This window comes from Terrapene carolina, unplaced genomic scaffold, assembly GCF_002925995.2.
Source record: "Terrapene carolina triunguis isolate 2854851 unplaced genomic scaffold, T_m_triunguis-2.0 Scaffold114, whole genome shotgun sequence".
NCBI lineage: Eukaryota > Metazoa > Chordata > Testudines > Emydidae > Terrapene > Terrapene triunguis.
This window is the reverse complement of record NW_020664465.1, coordinates 1-17,828: the sequence shown is the minus strand read 5'-3', so window position 1 is coordinate 17,828 and position 17,828 is coordinate 1. Positions and strand designations below refer to the sequence as shown.

General features: G+C 43.0%; 1 protein-coding gene and 1 pseudogene across 1 annotated transcript; both read right to left on the bottom strand.

Annotated features, from left to right (window-relative positions):
• Positions 1-5,487: 5,487 nt before the first annotated feature.
• LOC112118110 (olfactory receptor 6F1-like) lies at positions 5,488-6,447 on the bottom strand. The gene has a single exon (XM_024216299.1). It carries the CDS (start codon positions 6,445-6,447, stop codon positions 5,488-5,490), a length of 960 nt encoding a protein of 319 aa, XP_024072067.1.
• An 8,997-nt stretch (positions 6,448-15,444) lies between these two features.
• On the bottom strand, positions 15,445-16,393 carry LOC113406637 (annotated as a pseudogene).
• Positions 16,394-17,828: the final 1,435 nt, after the last annotated feature.

The window sequence follows — 17,828 nt, the reverse complement described above, 5'->3', positions numbered from 1 at the left end:
GTCAGATTGAAGAGTCCATTATAAATATTTGTACCCCATCTAGGAATTTAGAGACTTTGATTAAGTCAGCCCTTAACTTGCTCTTTGTTAAACTAACTAGATTGAGCTCTTTGAGTCTGTCACCTTAGGGCATGTTTTCTAATCCTTCAGTTTTTCTTGTGGTGCTTCTCTGAACCATTTCCAGTTGCTTATCATCTTTCTTGAGTTGCAAACACCAGAACTGGACACAGGATTCCAGTAGTGTTTGCACCAGTGCCAGATACACAGAGAAAATAGCCTCTCTACTCCTTCTTGAGATTCCCCTCTTTATGCATCCAAGCATTGCATTAGACCTTTACGCCACAGTATCTCACTGGGAGCTCATGTTCTGCTGGTTATCCACCATGGCCCCTGTCAGGGTTCCCACACACACACTCTGAACTCTGGGGTACAGATGTGGGGACCCACATGAAAGACCCCCTAAGCTTATATTCCATCATCTTAGGTTAAAACTTTCCCAAGGCACAAATTCCTTTCCTTGTCCTTGGACGGTATTGCTGCCACCACCAAGTGATTTACATAAAAATTCAGCAAAAAGAACAGGAGTACTTGTGGCACCTTAGAGACTAACAAATTTACTACAGCCCACTTCTTCGGATGCATAGAATTGAACATATATTGAGGAAATATATATACACATACAGAGAGCATAAAAAGGTGGGAGTTGTCTTACCAACTCTGAGAGGCCAATTAAGTAAGAGAAAAAAAATCTTTTGAAGTGATAATCAAGTTAGCCCAGTACAGACAGTTTGATAAGAAGTGTGAGAATAATTACAAGGGGAGATAGATTCAATGTTTGTAATGGCTCAGCCATTCCCAGTCCCTATTCAAGCCTAAGTTGATTGTATCTAGTTTGCATATCAATTCCAGCTCAGCAGTTTCTCGTTGGAGTCTGTTTTTGAAGCTTTCTGTTGCAAAATTGCCACCAGCAGGTCTGTCATTGAATGACCAGACAGGTTAAAGTGTTCTCCTACTGGTTTTTGAGTGTTATGATTCCTGATGTCAGATTTGTGTCCATTAATTCTTTTGCGTAGAGACTGTCTGGTTTGGCCAATGTACATGGCAGAGGGGCATTGTTGGCACATGATGGCATATATCACATTGGTAGATGTGCGGGCTCGTTCACCAGTAGGAGAACACTTTAACCTGTCTGGTCAATAAAACTACCTCTTTAGCATAGGAAAATTCACAAGCTAAAACAAAAGATAATCTAACACATTTCCTTGCCCTACTTGCAATTTTTGTGATTTTAGATGGATTATTCCAGGTATATTTTCAGGAGATGTTGTACCTGCTTGGCTTCTCTCTCTGTCCGGAGAGGGAACGAACAAAGAGAAGAACAAAAAAATCCCCCCCCCCAATTTGAAAATATCTTCTTTCTTCATTGGTCCTTCTGGGCAGGTGCCAACTAGGTTATTGAACTGTTTAACCCCTTACAGGTAAGGCAGTTCAGTACAGCTGCCAAGGAGGGATTTTATGCTACCCTTTCCTCTATATTTATGACAGCCCCAAAACCTTTTTCTGAGTCATTACTTCTCAGGATATAGTCCCCCATCCTGTGAGTATGGCCTGCGTTCTTTGTTCCTGTAGGTATACATTTACATTTAACCACATTAAAACATATATTATTATTTGCTTACATCCAGTTTACCACGCAATCCATATTTCCCTATATTAGGAACCTCACTTCTTCATTATTTACCACTCCCCCAATTTTTGCAATATCTGCAATCTTGTGATGATTTTTATGCTTCAATCTAAGTTGTTCATAAAAACATTAAATAGCATAGTGCCAACAACCAATCCCTTCAGGACCATACCAGAGAGATACCTTCTAGATGATGATTCTCTATTTATAAGTATATTTTGAGACTAATCAGTTAGCAAGCTATTAATCCATTTAATGGTTGCCATATTGATTTTATCTATGCAGTGCTGTTGTAGATGTGTCAGTCCCAGGGGCGATTAAGAAAAAACAAAGGGGCGATTAAGAAAAAACAGAAAGCGTACAGAGAATGGAAGAAGGGAGGGATCAGCAAGGATACCTACCTTATTGAGGTTAGAGCATGTAGGGATGCGGTGAGAAAGGCCAAAAGCCGTGTAGAGTTGGACCTCGCGAGGGGAATTAAATCCAATAGTAAGAGGTTTTATAGCCATATAAATAGGAAGAAAACAAAGAAAGAGGAAGTGGGACCGCTGAAGAATGTAGATGGAGTGGAAATTAAGAATAATCTAGGCATGGCACAATATCTAAATGAATATTTTGCATCGGTCTTTAATAAGGCTAATGAAGGGTTTAGGAATAGAGGGAGTAGGACGGAGGGGAATATAGGAGGGGGGATTGAAATTACAGTATCAGAGGTGGAAGCCAAACTTGACCAGCTAAATGGGACCAAATCGGGCGGACCGGATGATCTTCATCCAAGAATATTGAAGGAACTGGCGCGAGAAATTGCGAGCCCCTTGGCGATAATTTTTAATGAATCTGTAAACTCGGGGGTGGTACCGTTGGACTGGAGAATAGCTAATGTGGTTCCTATTTTCAAGAAGGGGAAAAAAAGTGACCCGGGTAACTACAGGCCTGTTAGTTTAACTTCTGTAGTATGCAAGGTCTTGGAAAAAATTTTGAAGGAGAAAGTAGTTAAGGACCTTGAGGTGAATGGCAATTGGGACAAATTACAACATGGGTTTACGAAAGGCAGGTCGTGCCAAACAAACCTGATCTCCTTCTTTGAGAAAGTAACAAACCTTCTAGATAAAGGAAATGCGGTGGATCTAATATACCTCGATTTTAGTAAAGCATTTGATACGGTACCGCATGAGGAATTATTGGTTAAATTGGAAAAGATGGGGATCGATAGGAAAATCCAGAGGTGGATAAGGAACTGGTTAAAGGGGAGACTGCAGCGGGTAGTACTGAAAGGGGAACTGTCAGATTGGAGGGAGGTCACCAGTGGGGTTCCTCAAGGTTCGGTTTTGGGTCCGATTTTATTTAATCTATTCATTACTGACCTCGGAACCGAATGTAGGAGTGGGCTGATAAAGTTTGCAGATGACACAAAGTTGGGAGGTATTGCCAACTCGGAGAAGGATCGGGATATTCTGCAGGGAGACTTGGATGACCTTGTAAATTGGAGTAATAATAATAGGATGAGATTTAATAGTGAGAAGTGTAAGGTGATGCATTTAGGGATGACTAACAAGAATTTCAGTTATAAGCTAGGGACGCATAGGTTGGAAGTGACGGAGGAGGAGAAGGACCTCGGAGTCCTGGTTGATCGCAGGATGACTATGAGTCGGCAATGCGACGTGGCTGTGAAAAAAGCTAATGTGATCTTGGGATGCATAAGGCGAGGTATTTCTAGTAGGGACAAGGAGGTGCTGCTTCCGTTATACAAGGCGCTGGTGAGACCTCACTTGGAGTACTGTGTGCAGTTCTGGTCTCCTATGTTTAAAAAGGATGAACTCAAACTGGAACGGGTACAGAGAAGGGCCACTAGGATGATCCGAGGAATGGAAAACCTTTCCTATGAAAGGAGACTCGAGGAGCTTGGTTTGTTTAGCCTAACCAAAAGAAGGCTGAGGGGGGATATGATTGCTCTCTTTAAATATATCAAAGGGATAAATACCAGGGAGGGAGAGGAATTATTTCAGCTCAGTACTAATGTGGACACGAGAACGAATGGATATAAACTGGCCATGGGGAAATTTAGGCTTGAAATTAGACGAAGGTTTCTAACCGTCAGAGGGGTGAAATTTTGGAACAGCCTTCCGAGGGAAACGGTGGGGGCGAAAGACCTCTCTGGCTTCAAGATTAGGCTAGATAAGTTTATGGAGGGAATGGTTTGAGGGGATAACTTGATTTTAATCAATTAAGGCAATAAAGGCCATCGCTGGTAAAATGAGGGTCTGGCTAGAGAAGCTTGCCTGTATGCTCGGGGTTCTGCTGATCGCCATATTTGGGGTCGGGAAGGAATTTTCCTCCAGGGTAGATTGGCAGTGGCCCTGGAGGTTTTTCGCCTTCCTCCGCAGCATAGGGCAGGGGTCTCAAGCTGGAAGATTCTCTGCAACTTGAAGTCTTTAGATCACGATCTGGAGACTTCAACAGCAGAGTTAAGGGAAAGTGGGGGGGTCAGCTTTTGTGGCCTGCATCATGCGGGAGGTCAGACTAGATGACCATATTGGTCCCTTCTGACCTTAAAGTCTATGAGTTTATGAGTCTATGAGACACTAAAGAGACAAGGTGGGTGAGGTAACATCTTTCATTGGACCAATGTCTGTTGGTGAGAGAGACGAGATTTTGCACTTACGAAGAGCTCTTCTTCAGGTCTCAGCTCTGTGAACTCTGTCTAAACTCTAAAGCTTGTGTCATCAACAGATATTGGTCCAGTAAAAGATGTTACCTCACTCACATTTTCTCTCTAATATTGATATTATGTCATTTTTATTCAAATTGTCATGAGGTACCAAGCCAAAGGCCTTAATGAAGGCTATCACATCAATACTATTACCATTATCAGCCAAACTTATAATTTCATCTGAAAAACAGATATCCAATTAGTTGAAAGGGTCTATTTTCCATAAAAAGCAAGGATTGTTCCAAAATTTCTTCTCTTGACACCTCAATCTAAGCCCGTCCCTCAGAAGCCTAAGGAATTCAGCCACTTTCATCTATTCAAATTCAGTGGGATTTGAGCAATTAATTTACACCCTTTGAAAGTGCCAGCTTGAAACTTGGTCTGATATGTGTCATTAGCACTGCTGTGTGTCTTAATATTTCCCCTGTGCTGTGCCCGGAAGTCCAGTATTAGCTGCACCAGCGTAGTTTGCACCTTGTTGATTTAGCAGACCTCAATGTTACTCATAAGGAAGGACCACACACTCGGTTCAGTGTCAAAGGTTGGGACAGTTTTATTGTCAACAAAGCATGGTACTGGTTCCGTGCATACCATGCTACAGGTTTACTAACACATATAAGCCTGTGACAAGGTGTCTGCTCAATACAAAGTTGCCCCTCCTATCTCTCTTCCTCATATACAGTATACCAACAAGTTACATATTGCATTCCATATATTATTACCACCCTTCTATCGTGTAGTTCAAACAAAACATCCTCATCCATTATTCTGTCATCCCATACTTTTCTTTACAAGCAATCTGTGTGTTCCTATGCCACCCTCTTAGCAATGTGTTTATGCAGTGACTTAAGAGATCTTTGTGTTCCAGTAGCATCCTTTTCAGATCAGGAATGTGATTATTTGGTTAGCCGATATTCTGACACAGCCTACTTTGCATGGTATTGTTACCCATGATTGGGGCCCCAGCAAGGCCTACAATATCCAGTGGGAGTTAGGAACCTAACTCCCTTAGGCATAATGTAATTAAGAATGGTTCCATCCATACAGATCCTGGTAAGTGACACTCAAACCTAACAGCTTGGAATTTCTACTAAATCCAGGGTCTTTGAAAACCACTTAACATTCCCCTGACTGTCTTTCCCAAGGCTTCCTTCACCTCCTTGTTTCTTAGAGTGTAAACAAAAGGGTTTAGTAGAGGAGTTACCATAGTGTTAAAGATGTTGATAGTTTTATTCAAATCCAACGAGTTCTGTGCAGAAGTCTTGACATACAGAAAAATGCCAGAGCCGTACCAGATAGTCACGACAGTGAGGTGGGCCGAGCAAGTAGAAAAGGCCTTTTGCCGGCCTTGGACTGAAGGGATTCTCAAGATGGTGGAGATAATGAAAATGTAGGAGACCAGGGTTATCGTGCATGAGACCATGACAACAATGAATGAGTCGATGAAAGTTGCCAGTTCAATGAGGCGCTTGTGAGCACAGGAAAGCGCTATCCATGAATCTATGTCACAAATAAAATGATTGATGACGTTACGGCCACAGAAGGACAACCTGGATATAAGAGCTGCCAGCACAGAGACAGCCAGGAACCCACACAGCCAAGAGAGGAGGGCCAGCTGAGCACAGAAGGTGCTGTTCATGAGGGAGCTGTAGCGCAATGGGTGGCATATGGCCAGATAGCGGTCATAGGCCATGATGGCCAGGAGGAAACATTCTGTGGCACCCAAGGAGAGGAGAAAAAACAATTGCAGGAGACAGACAGTGAAAGAGATGGTTTGGCTTGTGCCCAGCATGACGCCAATGGCCTTGGGAACACATGCTGTGGTGTACCAGATCTCCAGGAAGGAGAGATTGCAGAGGAAGAAATACATGGGGGTGTGGAGCCGTGGGTGGGTCCTCACTAGGGCTATGATGGACACATTCCCTAGGATTGTTAGGACATACATCACAGAAAACAACACAGCAAGGGCCACCCGGAAATACCAAGTGCCAGGAAAGCCGAGGAGGATGAACTCCTGCACGTTGGTTTGATTTCTTTCTGTCCCAGCCATGACGTCCATCTGTCAAGACATGAGAGATAATAAGACATTTAAACATGCTGAACACACATTTGGATGTGCAGTAGTGCAGGCCCCAGAAACCTGGTACTAAAACTAAGAGAAGAGAAGACAAAATGGGTGCTACTCAACACCCTTATGCATCTTTCTACCTCCTCAATAAAGATGTCAAGTATCAGAGGGGTAGCCGTGTTAGTCTGGATCTGCAAAAGCAGCAAAGAGTCCTGTGGCACCTTATATACTAACAGACGTATAGGAGCATGAGCCACGAAAAGCTCATGCTCCTATACGTCTATTAGTCTATAAGGTGCCACAGGACTCTTTGCTACAATAAAGATGAGATCTCCACTCTTCATTCTTCTGAGGCCCATGAGGAGGCAGTGCCATGGCTGATCCTATAGTATCTTCTGTCTTGATGATCTAGCCTATCCACCCCACTCCTCCCTCCGAGAAAGCCTCAGGATTTGGCCCATTCTCTTCATGCTTAACCTTGGAAGATAACTTTCAACTCTGATCAGGAGTCCGAAGCAGGAATGCACAGATCTCATTGAAAGTTGATACGATTTCCACTCATAAATAAGTGATACTCTTCTGACCTTCAATGGGACTTGTGTTACTTAGGTGTAGAGCTGGTCAAAAAAAATCTACAAAACTTTTTGTTTCCCTTTGGAAAACACCGGTTTGTTAAAACTGTAATATTTCACAGAAACACACAAGGTTTAGATCAAAAATCTCATCAGGATGGTGTCTCAGGTATAAAACAAAAAACCTGAGAAAAATCAGTTTTCTAGCCCGGTGGTTAGGGAACTTCTGTGGGATGTAGAAGACCCAATTTGAGTCTCATTTTTGTTTCACATTGAAATGAAAATAAAGTGTGAAGCTGTGACATTTTTCACAAAATGGTATTCTTCTTTCCTGGGCAGCCCTGCTTAGTCCTTTTTGAAAACCCCATCTCAAATTCTCAGGAAGGAAACAACATTAAAAAACAGGAATTATACAGTATTTCTTATGTGTTGTGGTAGAATCTTAGGGTCCCACCTATGGGGTTAGGCACTGTAAAAACATAACATAGAAACCATCCCTACTCCAAACAGCTTACAATCCAGAACACAAGACAAACAAGTAGAGGCAGACAACAAAGAAACAGCTTCCCAGATGTACAGTGCAATGGCTCCCAGTTTCCTTTTGCAAAACAGCCCCCTTCTTGCACTCACCTCCCCAGGGCTCAGCTCCACTCACACCTTCACAGTCTGGGCTAGACCAGAACAATAGTTAGGAATCACCTTCCAAGCCCTGTCAAATGCTTAAAAAGACAACCTATAACCCACCCGGCTATTGCATGAATATTTGCCACATTCTGCAAAGGCCATTGCTCCCAAAGCTGAGAGAGACGTCAGTGTACAGCAGGAAGAATAAATGGTCAATCCTCATTGTAGTTGGGTATTTTCAAAGAGGTTAAGGGGGTCAGATACCCAGGTACCCAGCTCTCTGTAACATCCAGTGGAAGTTGGACAATTAACTCCCTGAGGCTTCTTTGAGAATCCCAACTGCAATGTCCTTCCTCAATATTTCAGTTTGGTATCATCCTTGTACAGATAATTATACTAGTTCTTTACCGCTGCAATGTGTAGAGTATGGCTACTCAGCCACACACACACTGGCACGCTATCGGCCTAATTGAAGGCATAGTGGAGTGAAAGGTTGACTAGAAAAGTATCATTGTTCCCATTTCACAGCAGTGAAAACTAAGTCAGGGAGGTGAAGGAATTTATGCAAATCAGAGAGACAACTGGGCATAGAATATAAGAGTTCAGATTCCCATTTCTGTACCCTGTGCCCTGATCTCAGATATAGACATCCAGAAACCTCCAGTTGCTAGAAGTTGGCATTGGAGAACAGGGGAGGGATCACTCAAAATTGCTCTGTTCTTTTCATTGTCTATGAAGCATCTGGCTCTGGCAACTGTCAGAAGACAGGATATTGGGCTAGATGGGCCATTGGTCTGACCCAGTATGGCCATTCTTATGTTTATATATAGATAACTTCTCTATTTGTCTGAGATAAATTACTGAACCAATAAATTAAAGAGTTTAATTTATTAGAGCTCCTTGAAACATCTCTATTTCCATTTAAACATTTTTGATGGAAATGTCTTTTTGATGAAATGGAGACTTTAGCAAAAAATATGTTCATAAAACAATTTGGGATTTTCATAAACAGAAAAATTCAGTTTCCAATATCTTAATGATAGAAATTAAGTAACCTCAATAAGTCATTAAGTCCAGCCCTTTGTCCTGTAGCACGGCCACGTAACCCTGGGTTATCAGTGAAAAGTCCAACCAGTTTACAAAAAGTTGCAGTGATGGGGATTCTACAACCTCCCCTGGAAGCTTGTTCCAGAGTTGAACTACCCCTTATAATTAGAAAGTTTTTCCTAAAATGTATCCTAAATCTACTTTGTTGCAGATTAAGCCCATTACTTCTTATCCTAACTTCAGTGGACAAGGAGAACCATCAATTCCCACCCTCTTGATAATAACCCTTAATATATTTGAAGATTGTTGTTAGTTTCCCCTCACACAAGTCTTCTTTTCAAGTTTTCTAAACCTTTTATCATTTTTGTTTCTCTCCTCTGGACCCTGTCCAATTTGTCCACATCTTTCCTAAAGTGTGGTGCCCAGAATTGGACACACTACTCCACTGGGGCCTCACCCTCACTCACAGTAGTGTGGACAATTACCTCCCGTGTCTTACATACCACTTTCCTGTTAATACACCCCAGGATGATACTTGCCTTTTATACAGCTGCATCACATTTCTGACTCATATTCCATTTGTGATTCCCAAGATCCTTTTCAGCAGACCTACCATCTAGCCTTTTATCCCTCGTTTTGTAGTTGTGCATTTGACTTCTCCTTTCAAAGTAAAGTACTTTGCACTAGCCTTTCTTAAATTTCATCTTGCTAAGTATGGACCAATTGTCTAATTTGTCAGGGTCATTTTCAATTCTAATCCTGTCCTCCAAAGTGATTGCAACCCCGCTCGGCTTGGTGTCATCTGCAATTTTATTAAGGACAACCTCCACTACATTATGCAAATCAGTAACGAAAATATTGGATGGTACTGAACCCAGGACTGACACCTGCAGGACCTCACTAAATTCACACTCCTAGTTTGCTAGTGAACCATTGATAACTACTCTTTGAGTACCATCTTTCAACAGGTCGAGTACCCACCATATAGTAGTTTCCTCTAGATCTTATTTCTCTAATTTGTTTATGAGAATGTCATGGGGAACTGTATCAAAAGCCTTACTTAAATCAAGATAAATCACAGCTACTGTTTTCTCCCCATCCACTACGCCAATAACTTATCAAAGGAATGTTTTGATTTAAAACTGAACATTTTTAGTTAACCAAAACATGTTGGTCTTTTGATGAAAACTGAAAAAAAAATACATGAACATTTTTCATGAAAGCTAAAATATTTTTATTTTTGTCCACGTATTTGACGCCAAAGAATCAATTGGATGTATTAGTTATAGAATGTATAAAGAATATTATTTCCTTGTGTTCCTCCTAGACTATCCACTACATTAAAACAGAGGAATGAATTAAGTCCAGTCTTCCAGTACAGGTCTGGTAACTCCTTAATGAGGCAAACTTTTGGAACAGCAGGAGGAATTTCCAGCTGGTTCGCATTACCAAGAAAGGTGAAGCTGTTTCAATTTTAATTTCAGCTCCAGCTATGCCTGGCTAGTGGATCTAACTTACCAGCTGTGCTGATGGAGCTTGTCAATATAAATTCCCTTCATTCCCAATCTTTTTCTCTCCAGAGGACACATAATAGCTTTGGCTGCTGCTCAGTGGCGCATTGTAAGGTGGTATATTTTGCTTTTCCCGCACCTAGAAATATATCAATTATAAGAAGATTTCATACCAGATTCTCATTTCCATGAAGGTCACTTTACACCACTGTAGCATTTCAAGTGGATTTAAAGTCTGTATGATCATTCTAAATCACTTCCCCTTTATGGAGCCTCTACACTGTTAGAGTGCTGTGAAATATTGTCAGTATAAAAAAGAATCTGCCACTTCAAAACCAAAAGGCTCTGGCAAAGTCGGTAGAGCTCTACATTGGTTAGAATCTCTTTTCATCACCATCCAACTGTCTTTACCCCACCTACCGTGCTCATGAACTGCATCTCAAATTGATCGCATGAGGGAAACTGTTTTGTACTCCACCCTCAGCTCCCCATCACCCTGGGGACATGTGAACTCAACAGAATGTCACAGACTTCCCTAGAGTGTGTAACACATTCTGCTAAGTCAGGCTGCTCTCCTGGTTAAGGCATAGGAAACCAGCACACTAGCCCTGCCTTTCCCAAATGCTTTTTGCACTGTGAACTTCAGAGTGTTATGCCAGCCCTTCCCTCAGCCTCATTTTCCCCTTCTGTGAAATAATGATAAATACCATAATTTGACCCCTGGGTACAGACAAAGAGCTCCCAGAAGAAACCAGTCTACACAAATCCATAGATACCAAGGCCAGAAGGGAAGATTGTGATAATCTAGTCTGGCCTCCCATATAACACAGGCCATACAGCATCTGCAAAATAATTCCTGGATCCGGTCTTTTAGAAAAAATATCCCATGTTGATTTGAAAATTGCCAGTGACAGCGAATTCACCAGTAGACTTGGTAAATGGATCCAATGATTAATTACTCTCCCTGTAAAAATAAGCACTTTATTTCCTGTTTGAATTCCTCTAGCTTCAACTTTCAGCCATTGGATCACGTTAGACCTTTCTCTGCCAGATTGAAGAGTTCATTATAAATATTTGTTCCTCATGTAGGAATTTATAGTCTGTGATCAACTCACCCCTTAACCTTCTTTTTGTTAAGCTAAATAGTTTGAGCTCTTTGAGTCTATCATTATAAGGCATGTTTTCTAGTCCTGTAACCATTTGCCTGGCTCCTCTCTGAACCCTCTCCAATTTATCAACATCCTTCTTGAATTGTGAACACAAGAACTGGACACAGTATTCCAGCAGTGGTCACACCAGTTCCAAACAGATTAAAAATGAACTCATCTACTCCTATTTGAGATTCCCCATTCATGCACTAATTTTTTAGCCACAGCATGGGAGCTCATGTTCAGCTGATTATCCACCCTGGCCCTGAAATCTTTTTTAGAGTCACTGCTTCCCTCGATAAAGTCCCCCACCCTGTAAGTTTGGCTGACAATTGTTGTTCCCAGAGCTATACATTTACATTTAACCACGTTAAAACACATATTGTTTGCTTATATACAGCTTATCAAGGTATCCATATTGCTCTATAGAAGAGACCTTGCCTCTTCGTTATTTACCATTCCTCCAATTTTTCTGTTATCTGTAAACATTAGCAGTGATGATTTTATGTTTTCTTATAGATCACTGATAAAAATGAAAAATAGCCTAGGGCCAAGAACCAATCTCTGCAGGGCCCTACTAGAAACACACCTGCTCAATGATGATTTCTCATTTGCAATGACATTTTGAGCAATCTGTTAATCCATTTAATGTTTGCTCCATTGATTTTATATCTTTCTAGTTTTTTAATCAAAGTGTCTTGAGGTACCAAGTCAAATGTCTTATAAAAGTCTAAGTCTATTACATCCACACTATTACCTTTATCAGCCAAACTTGTAATCTCATCCAAAAATGATATCCAATTAGTTTGACAGGACCTATTTTCTATAAACCCATGTGGACTGGCATTAATTATAGTACCTTCCTTTAAGTTCTTTATTTCTTGAGTCCTGTATCAGCCAGTCCATTATCTTGCCTGGGATCCATGGCAGACATCTTGCCTGGGATCCATGCCTATAATTACCTAGGTCAACCCATTTTCCCTTTTTAAACATTGGCCCAACATTAGTTTTCTTCAAGTCTTATGGAACTTCTCCAGACTCCAAGGCTTATTGAAAATCAATATGAACAGTCCAGTGATCTCCTCAGTCAGCTCTTTTAAAACTCTTGGGTGCAAGTTCTCCAGCCCTTCTGATTTTAAAATTTCCCATTATAACAGCTGATGTTTATCATCTTTCAGAGATATTAGTGTAAGGGAAATTGTGTAATTGTCATTATATGATATGACTACGTCATCTGTTTTTGATTTCCCAAATGCAGACCAGAAATATTTATTGAACACTTCTGCCTTTCTGCATTATTATGGATAATTCTATCATTTACATCTAGTAATGGCCCAATAGTATTCTCAGGATTATTTTTGTTTCTTATACTTTTAAAAAAAACATACTAATTGTCCTTAACTCCGCTGGCCATAAATATCTCCTTGTGTCCCTTTGCTTCCTGTATCAATTTTCCTAAATTCCAATATGTATATTTGTCTGTGTATTTATATATATATAATGCCTTCACTTCCTCTCCAAACCAGGGGAGTTTTTTAAACAGTATGGCCTTCTTTCTCAAGGATCCATGGCAACACTTAAATTCCAACTAGTGGGGACACAAATTTTATATAGTAAACATAAGGAGAGGACCTAGATTGTGAAAGTGGGATTTTCAAAGAACATAAGAATGGCCAACTGGGTCAGACCAATGGCTCATCTAGCCCAGTAGCCTGTCTTCCAGTGATGGCCAGTACCAGATGCTTCAGAGGGAATGAACAAAACAGGGCAATTATTGAGTGGTCCATCCGCATTGTCTAGTCCCAGCTTCTGGCAGTCAGAGTTTAAGGGACACCCAGAGCATAGTGTTGCGTCCCTGACCATCTTGGCTCATAGCCATTGATGGTCTCATAACATTTCCTTATTCACTTTCTCCACACCATTCATGATTTTATAGACCTCTCTTGTATCCCCACTCAGTCGTCTCTTTTCCACTCTGAACAGTCCCAGTCTTATTAATCTGTCCTCACAGGGAAGGTGTTTCATACCTCTAATAATTTTTGTTGCCCTTTTCTCTCCTTTTTCCTACTCTAGTATATCTTTATTGAAATGGAGTGACCAGAACTATTTTCAGTATTCAAGGTGATGGTTTATATATGGTTAATTCATTGGGATTTGGGCAATTAATTCCCACAGGCTTCTTTGAAAATGCAAGCTTCAAACTAGATCTGACATCCAATGGGAGTTGGGAACCTAACTCCCTTAGGCATAATGTAATGAATAATGGGGGCATATATAAAGATCATGCCAAGTGTCATTCAATCCTAGCATCTTAGACTCATAGACATTAAAATCAGAAGGACCATCATGATCATCTAGTCCAGTGGTTTTCAAACTTTTTTTCTGGGGACCCAGAAGAAAACTGTTGATGCCCACGACCCAACGGAGCTGGAGATGTGTGAGAGGTTTGGGGTGTGAGAGGGGGCTCTGGGCTGGAGCAGGGAGTTGGGGTGCAGGTGGGGGTCAGGGCTCTGGGCTGGGGCTGCAGGCTTTGGGGTAGGGCTGGGGATGAGGGGTTTGGGGTGCAGGAGGGTCTCCGGGGTGGGGGGGGGCTCAGGGCTGGGGCAGGGGTTTGGGGTGCGGGGTTGGGGTGTGGGCTTACCTCCTGGTGGCTCCCAGTTAGCAGCACAGCCGGGGTGCAGAGGCAGGCTTCCCGCCTGTCCTGGCACTGTAGACCGTGTTGCACCCCGGAGCAAGCCAGCAGCAGGTCCAGCTCCTAGGTAGAGGCATGCAAGCGGCTCCGCACGCCTCTCGCTCACAAGATTGGGTGTGGGGGCAGTGCGTGGAGCCCCATGGCCCCCCTGCCTAGAAACCTGACCCACTGCTGGCTGCTTCTGGGGCACAGCGTGGTGTCGGAACAGGTAGGCACTAGCCTGCCTTAGCTGGGCAGCACCACTGACGTGACTTTTAACGTCCCAGTCAGCGGTGCTGACCAGAGCCACTAGGGTCCCTGGGTGCTGAGCAAGGTGACCCTGTGCCTTACATGCCGCAACTCAATGGGTAGTGATCAATGGCTCCATGTCTAGTTGGCAGCCGGTATCAAGCAGAGTGTCCCAAGGGTCGGTCCTGGGGCCGGCTTTGTTCAATATCTTCATTAATGATCTGGAGAATGGCGTGGACTGCACCCTCAGCAAGTTTGTAGATGACACTAAACTGGGAGGAGTGGTAGATACGCTGGAGGGTAGGGATAGGATACAGAGGGACCTAGACAAATTAGAGGATTGGGCCAAAAGAAATCTGATGAGGTTCAACAAAGACAAGTGCAGAGTCCTGCACTTAGTATGGAAGAATCCCATGCACTGCTACAGATTAGGGACCGAATGGCTAGGCAGCAGTTCTGCAGAAAAGGACCTAGGGGTTACAATGGACAAGAAGCTGGATATGAGTCAACAGTGTGCCCTTGTTGCCAAGAAAGCTAACGGCATTTTGGGTTGTATAAGTAGGGGCATTGCCAGCAGATCGAGGGATGTGATCATTCCCCTCTATTTTACATTGGTGAGGCCTCATCTGGAGTACTGTGTCCAGTTTTGGGCCCCACACTACAAGAAGGATGTGGAAAAATTGGAAAGCGTCCAGCAGAGGGCAGCAGAGATAATTAGAGGGCTGGAGCACATGACTTATGAGGAGAGGCTGAGGGAATTGGGATTGTTTAGTTTGCAGAAGAAAAGAATGAGGGGGGATTTGATAGCTGCTTTCAACTACCTGAAAGGGGGTTCCAAAGAGCATGGATCTAGACTGTTCTCAGTGGTAGCAGATGACAGAACAAGGAGTAATGGTCTCAAGTTGCAGTGGGGGAGGTTTAGGTTTGAAATTAGGAAAAACTTTTTCACTAGGAGGGTGGTGAAGCACTGGAATGGGTTCCCTAGGGAGGTGGTGGAATCTCCTTCCTTAGAGATTTTTAAGGTTGGGCTTGACAAAGCCCTTGCTGGGATGATTTAGTTGGGGATTGGTCCTGCTTTAAGCAGGGGGTTGGACTAGATGACTTCCTGAGGTCCCTTCCAACCCTGATATTCTATGATTCTATGACCCAGTACTGGGTCACGACCCTAAAATTGAAAAACACTGTCTTAGGCTAGGTCTACACTACAGCGGGGTTCTGACCTAAGATACGCAACTTCAGCTACGTGAATACCGTAGCTGAAGTTGCGTATTTTAGGTCGGCTTACCTGGCGGTGAGGACGGGGGAAAGCCGACCGCTGCCGCGCTGCCGCCGACTCCGCTGCCGCCTCTTGTCGAGGTGGATTTCCGGAGTCGACGGCAGAGCGATCAGGGATCGATTTTACCGCGTCCTCACGAGACGCGGTAAGTCGATCCCCGATAAACCGATTGCTACCCGCCGGATCGGCGGGTAGTGAAGACGTAGCCTTAGAGTGTAAATGAAAGGGTTTAATAGAGGAGTTACCATAGTGTTAAAGATGTTGGTTGTTTTGTTAAAATCCAGTGAGTTCTGTTTATAAGGCTTGACATACAGAAAAGTGATGGATAGTCACAACAGTGACGTGGGCAAAGGAAGTGGAAAAGGCCTTTTGCCGGCTTTGGACTGATGGGATTCTCAAGGTGGTGGAGCTGATGTAAATGTAGGAGACCAGGGTTATCGCGCATGAGACCAGGACAACAATGAGGCGCGTGTCAGTGCATGAGAGCACTATCCAGGAAAAGACTGATGATGTTAGGGCCACAGAAAGGCAACCTGGGTATTAGACGCCAGCACAGAGACAGCCAGGAACATGCAGAGCCAAGAGAAGAGGGCCAGCTGAGCAGAGAAGGTGCTGTTCATGAGGGAGCTGTAGCACAATGGGTGGCATACGGCCAGATAGCGGTCATAGGCCATGACAGCCAGGAGGAAACATTCTGTAGAACCCATGGAGATGAAGAAAAACAATTGCAGGAGGCAGACAGTGAATGAGATGGTTTGGCTTGTGCCCAGCATGATGCCAATGGCCTTGGGGACAGATGCTGTGGTGTACTGGAGCTCCAGGAAGGAGAGATTGCAGAGAAAGAAAATACATGGGTGTGTGCAGGCATGGGTGGGTCCTTACTAGGGCTATGATGGACATGTTCCCTATGATGGTTAGGATGTATATCACAGAAAACAGCACAGCAAGGGACATCCGGAAATACCAAGTGCCGGGAAAGCCCAGAAGGATGAACTCCTGCATGGTGGTTTAATTTATTATTTCTGTCCCAGCCATCATGTCCATCTATCAAGACATGAGAGATCATAGGGCATTTAAACATGTTAAACACACATTTGGATGTGCAAAGTTCAGACCCCAGAAATCTGGTGCTAAACCTGAGAGGATAAATAGGAAAATGGGTGCTACTCAACACCGCCCTGCCTTGTGCATCTTTCCACCTCCACAACAGAGAGGAGAGTTCCACTCATCATTCTTTTAAGACCCACAAGGATGCAGTGGGTGGCTGACCCTATGGTTTCTTTTCTGTCTTCACGATCTAGCCCATCAACCCCACTTCATCCACCCCTGAGGCAGCGTCAGGTTCGGGCCCATTCTCTTCATGGCTCACCTTGAAGCTAACTTTGATCTCTGTTCAGGTCACAGTGGGAGTTTTGGCACAAGTCCCATTGAAAGTTGATAGGATTCCTACTCCTAAATCCCTTACACTCTTCTGACTTTCAATGGGGCTTTTCTTATTTTGGTGTAGAAGTGTTCAATTTTTTCCCAAAATAACCTTTTTTTCCCATTGAAAAATACTATTTTGTTAAACCTGAAATATATCAAGGAAACATTTTGAGTTTGGTTGAAAATTTGGTGCCTCAGGCCCATCATGGAATTCCGAATCAAAACAAAAAACCTGAGGAAAATTAACTCTCTCTTCTGCAGGTTTGTGCACTCATTTGTAATGTAGGGGAGAGAGGTTTGAGTCTTTTCTGGCTCAGGTAGAATGGGGACTATGAGTCTCCCCCATCCCATGGGACTGCCCTACCCATCTGCCTATTGTGGGGTAGATCTCTTTTTTTTTTTTTCTGAAGAAAAAAATGAAAGGCCTCATTTTTGTTCCATATTGGAATGAAAAGCAAGTGTGAAACCTGGACACTTTTCACAAAATAGAATTCTTGTTTCCTGGCCAGATCTGCTTTGTCCCTTTTACCACCTCCCCCCCCCTAACCTCCAATTCTCAATAATAAGGAAGCAACATTAGAAACTAGCAATTACTTTTTTATTTATTGTGTGTTTTGTGGTAGAATCTTAAGGTCCCACCTATGGGTGGGACCCCATTGTGCTAGGAACTGTAACAACATAGCATGGAAGCCATCCCTACTCCAAACAGCTTACAATCCAGAAGACAAGACAGACAAACAAGTAGAGGCAAACAACAGCTTCCCAGATGTTCCTCTTCCAATTCTAATATGCCTTTTTAAGATGAGGAGACCAGAATTGTATGCAGTATTCAAGGTGTGG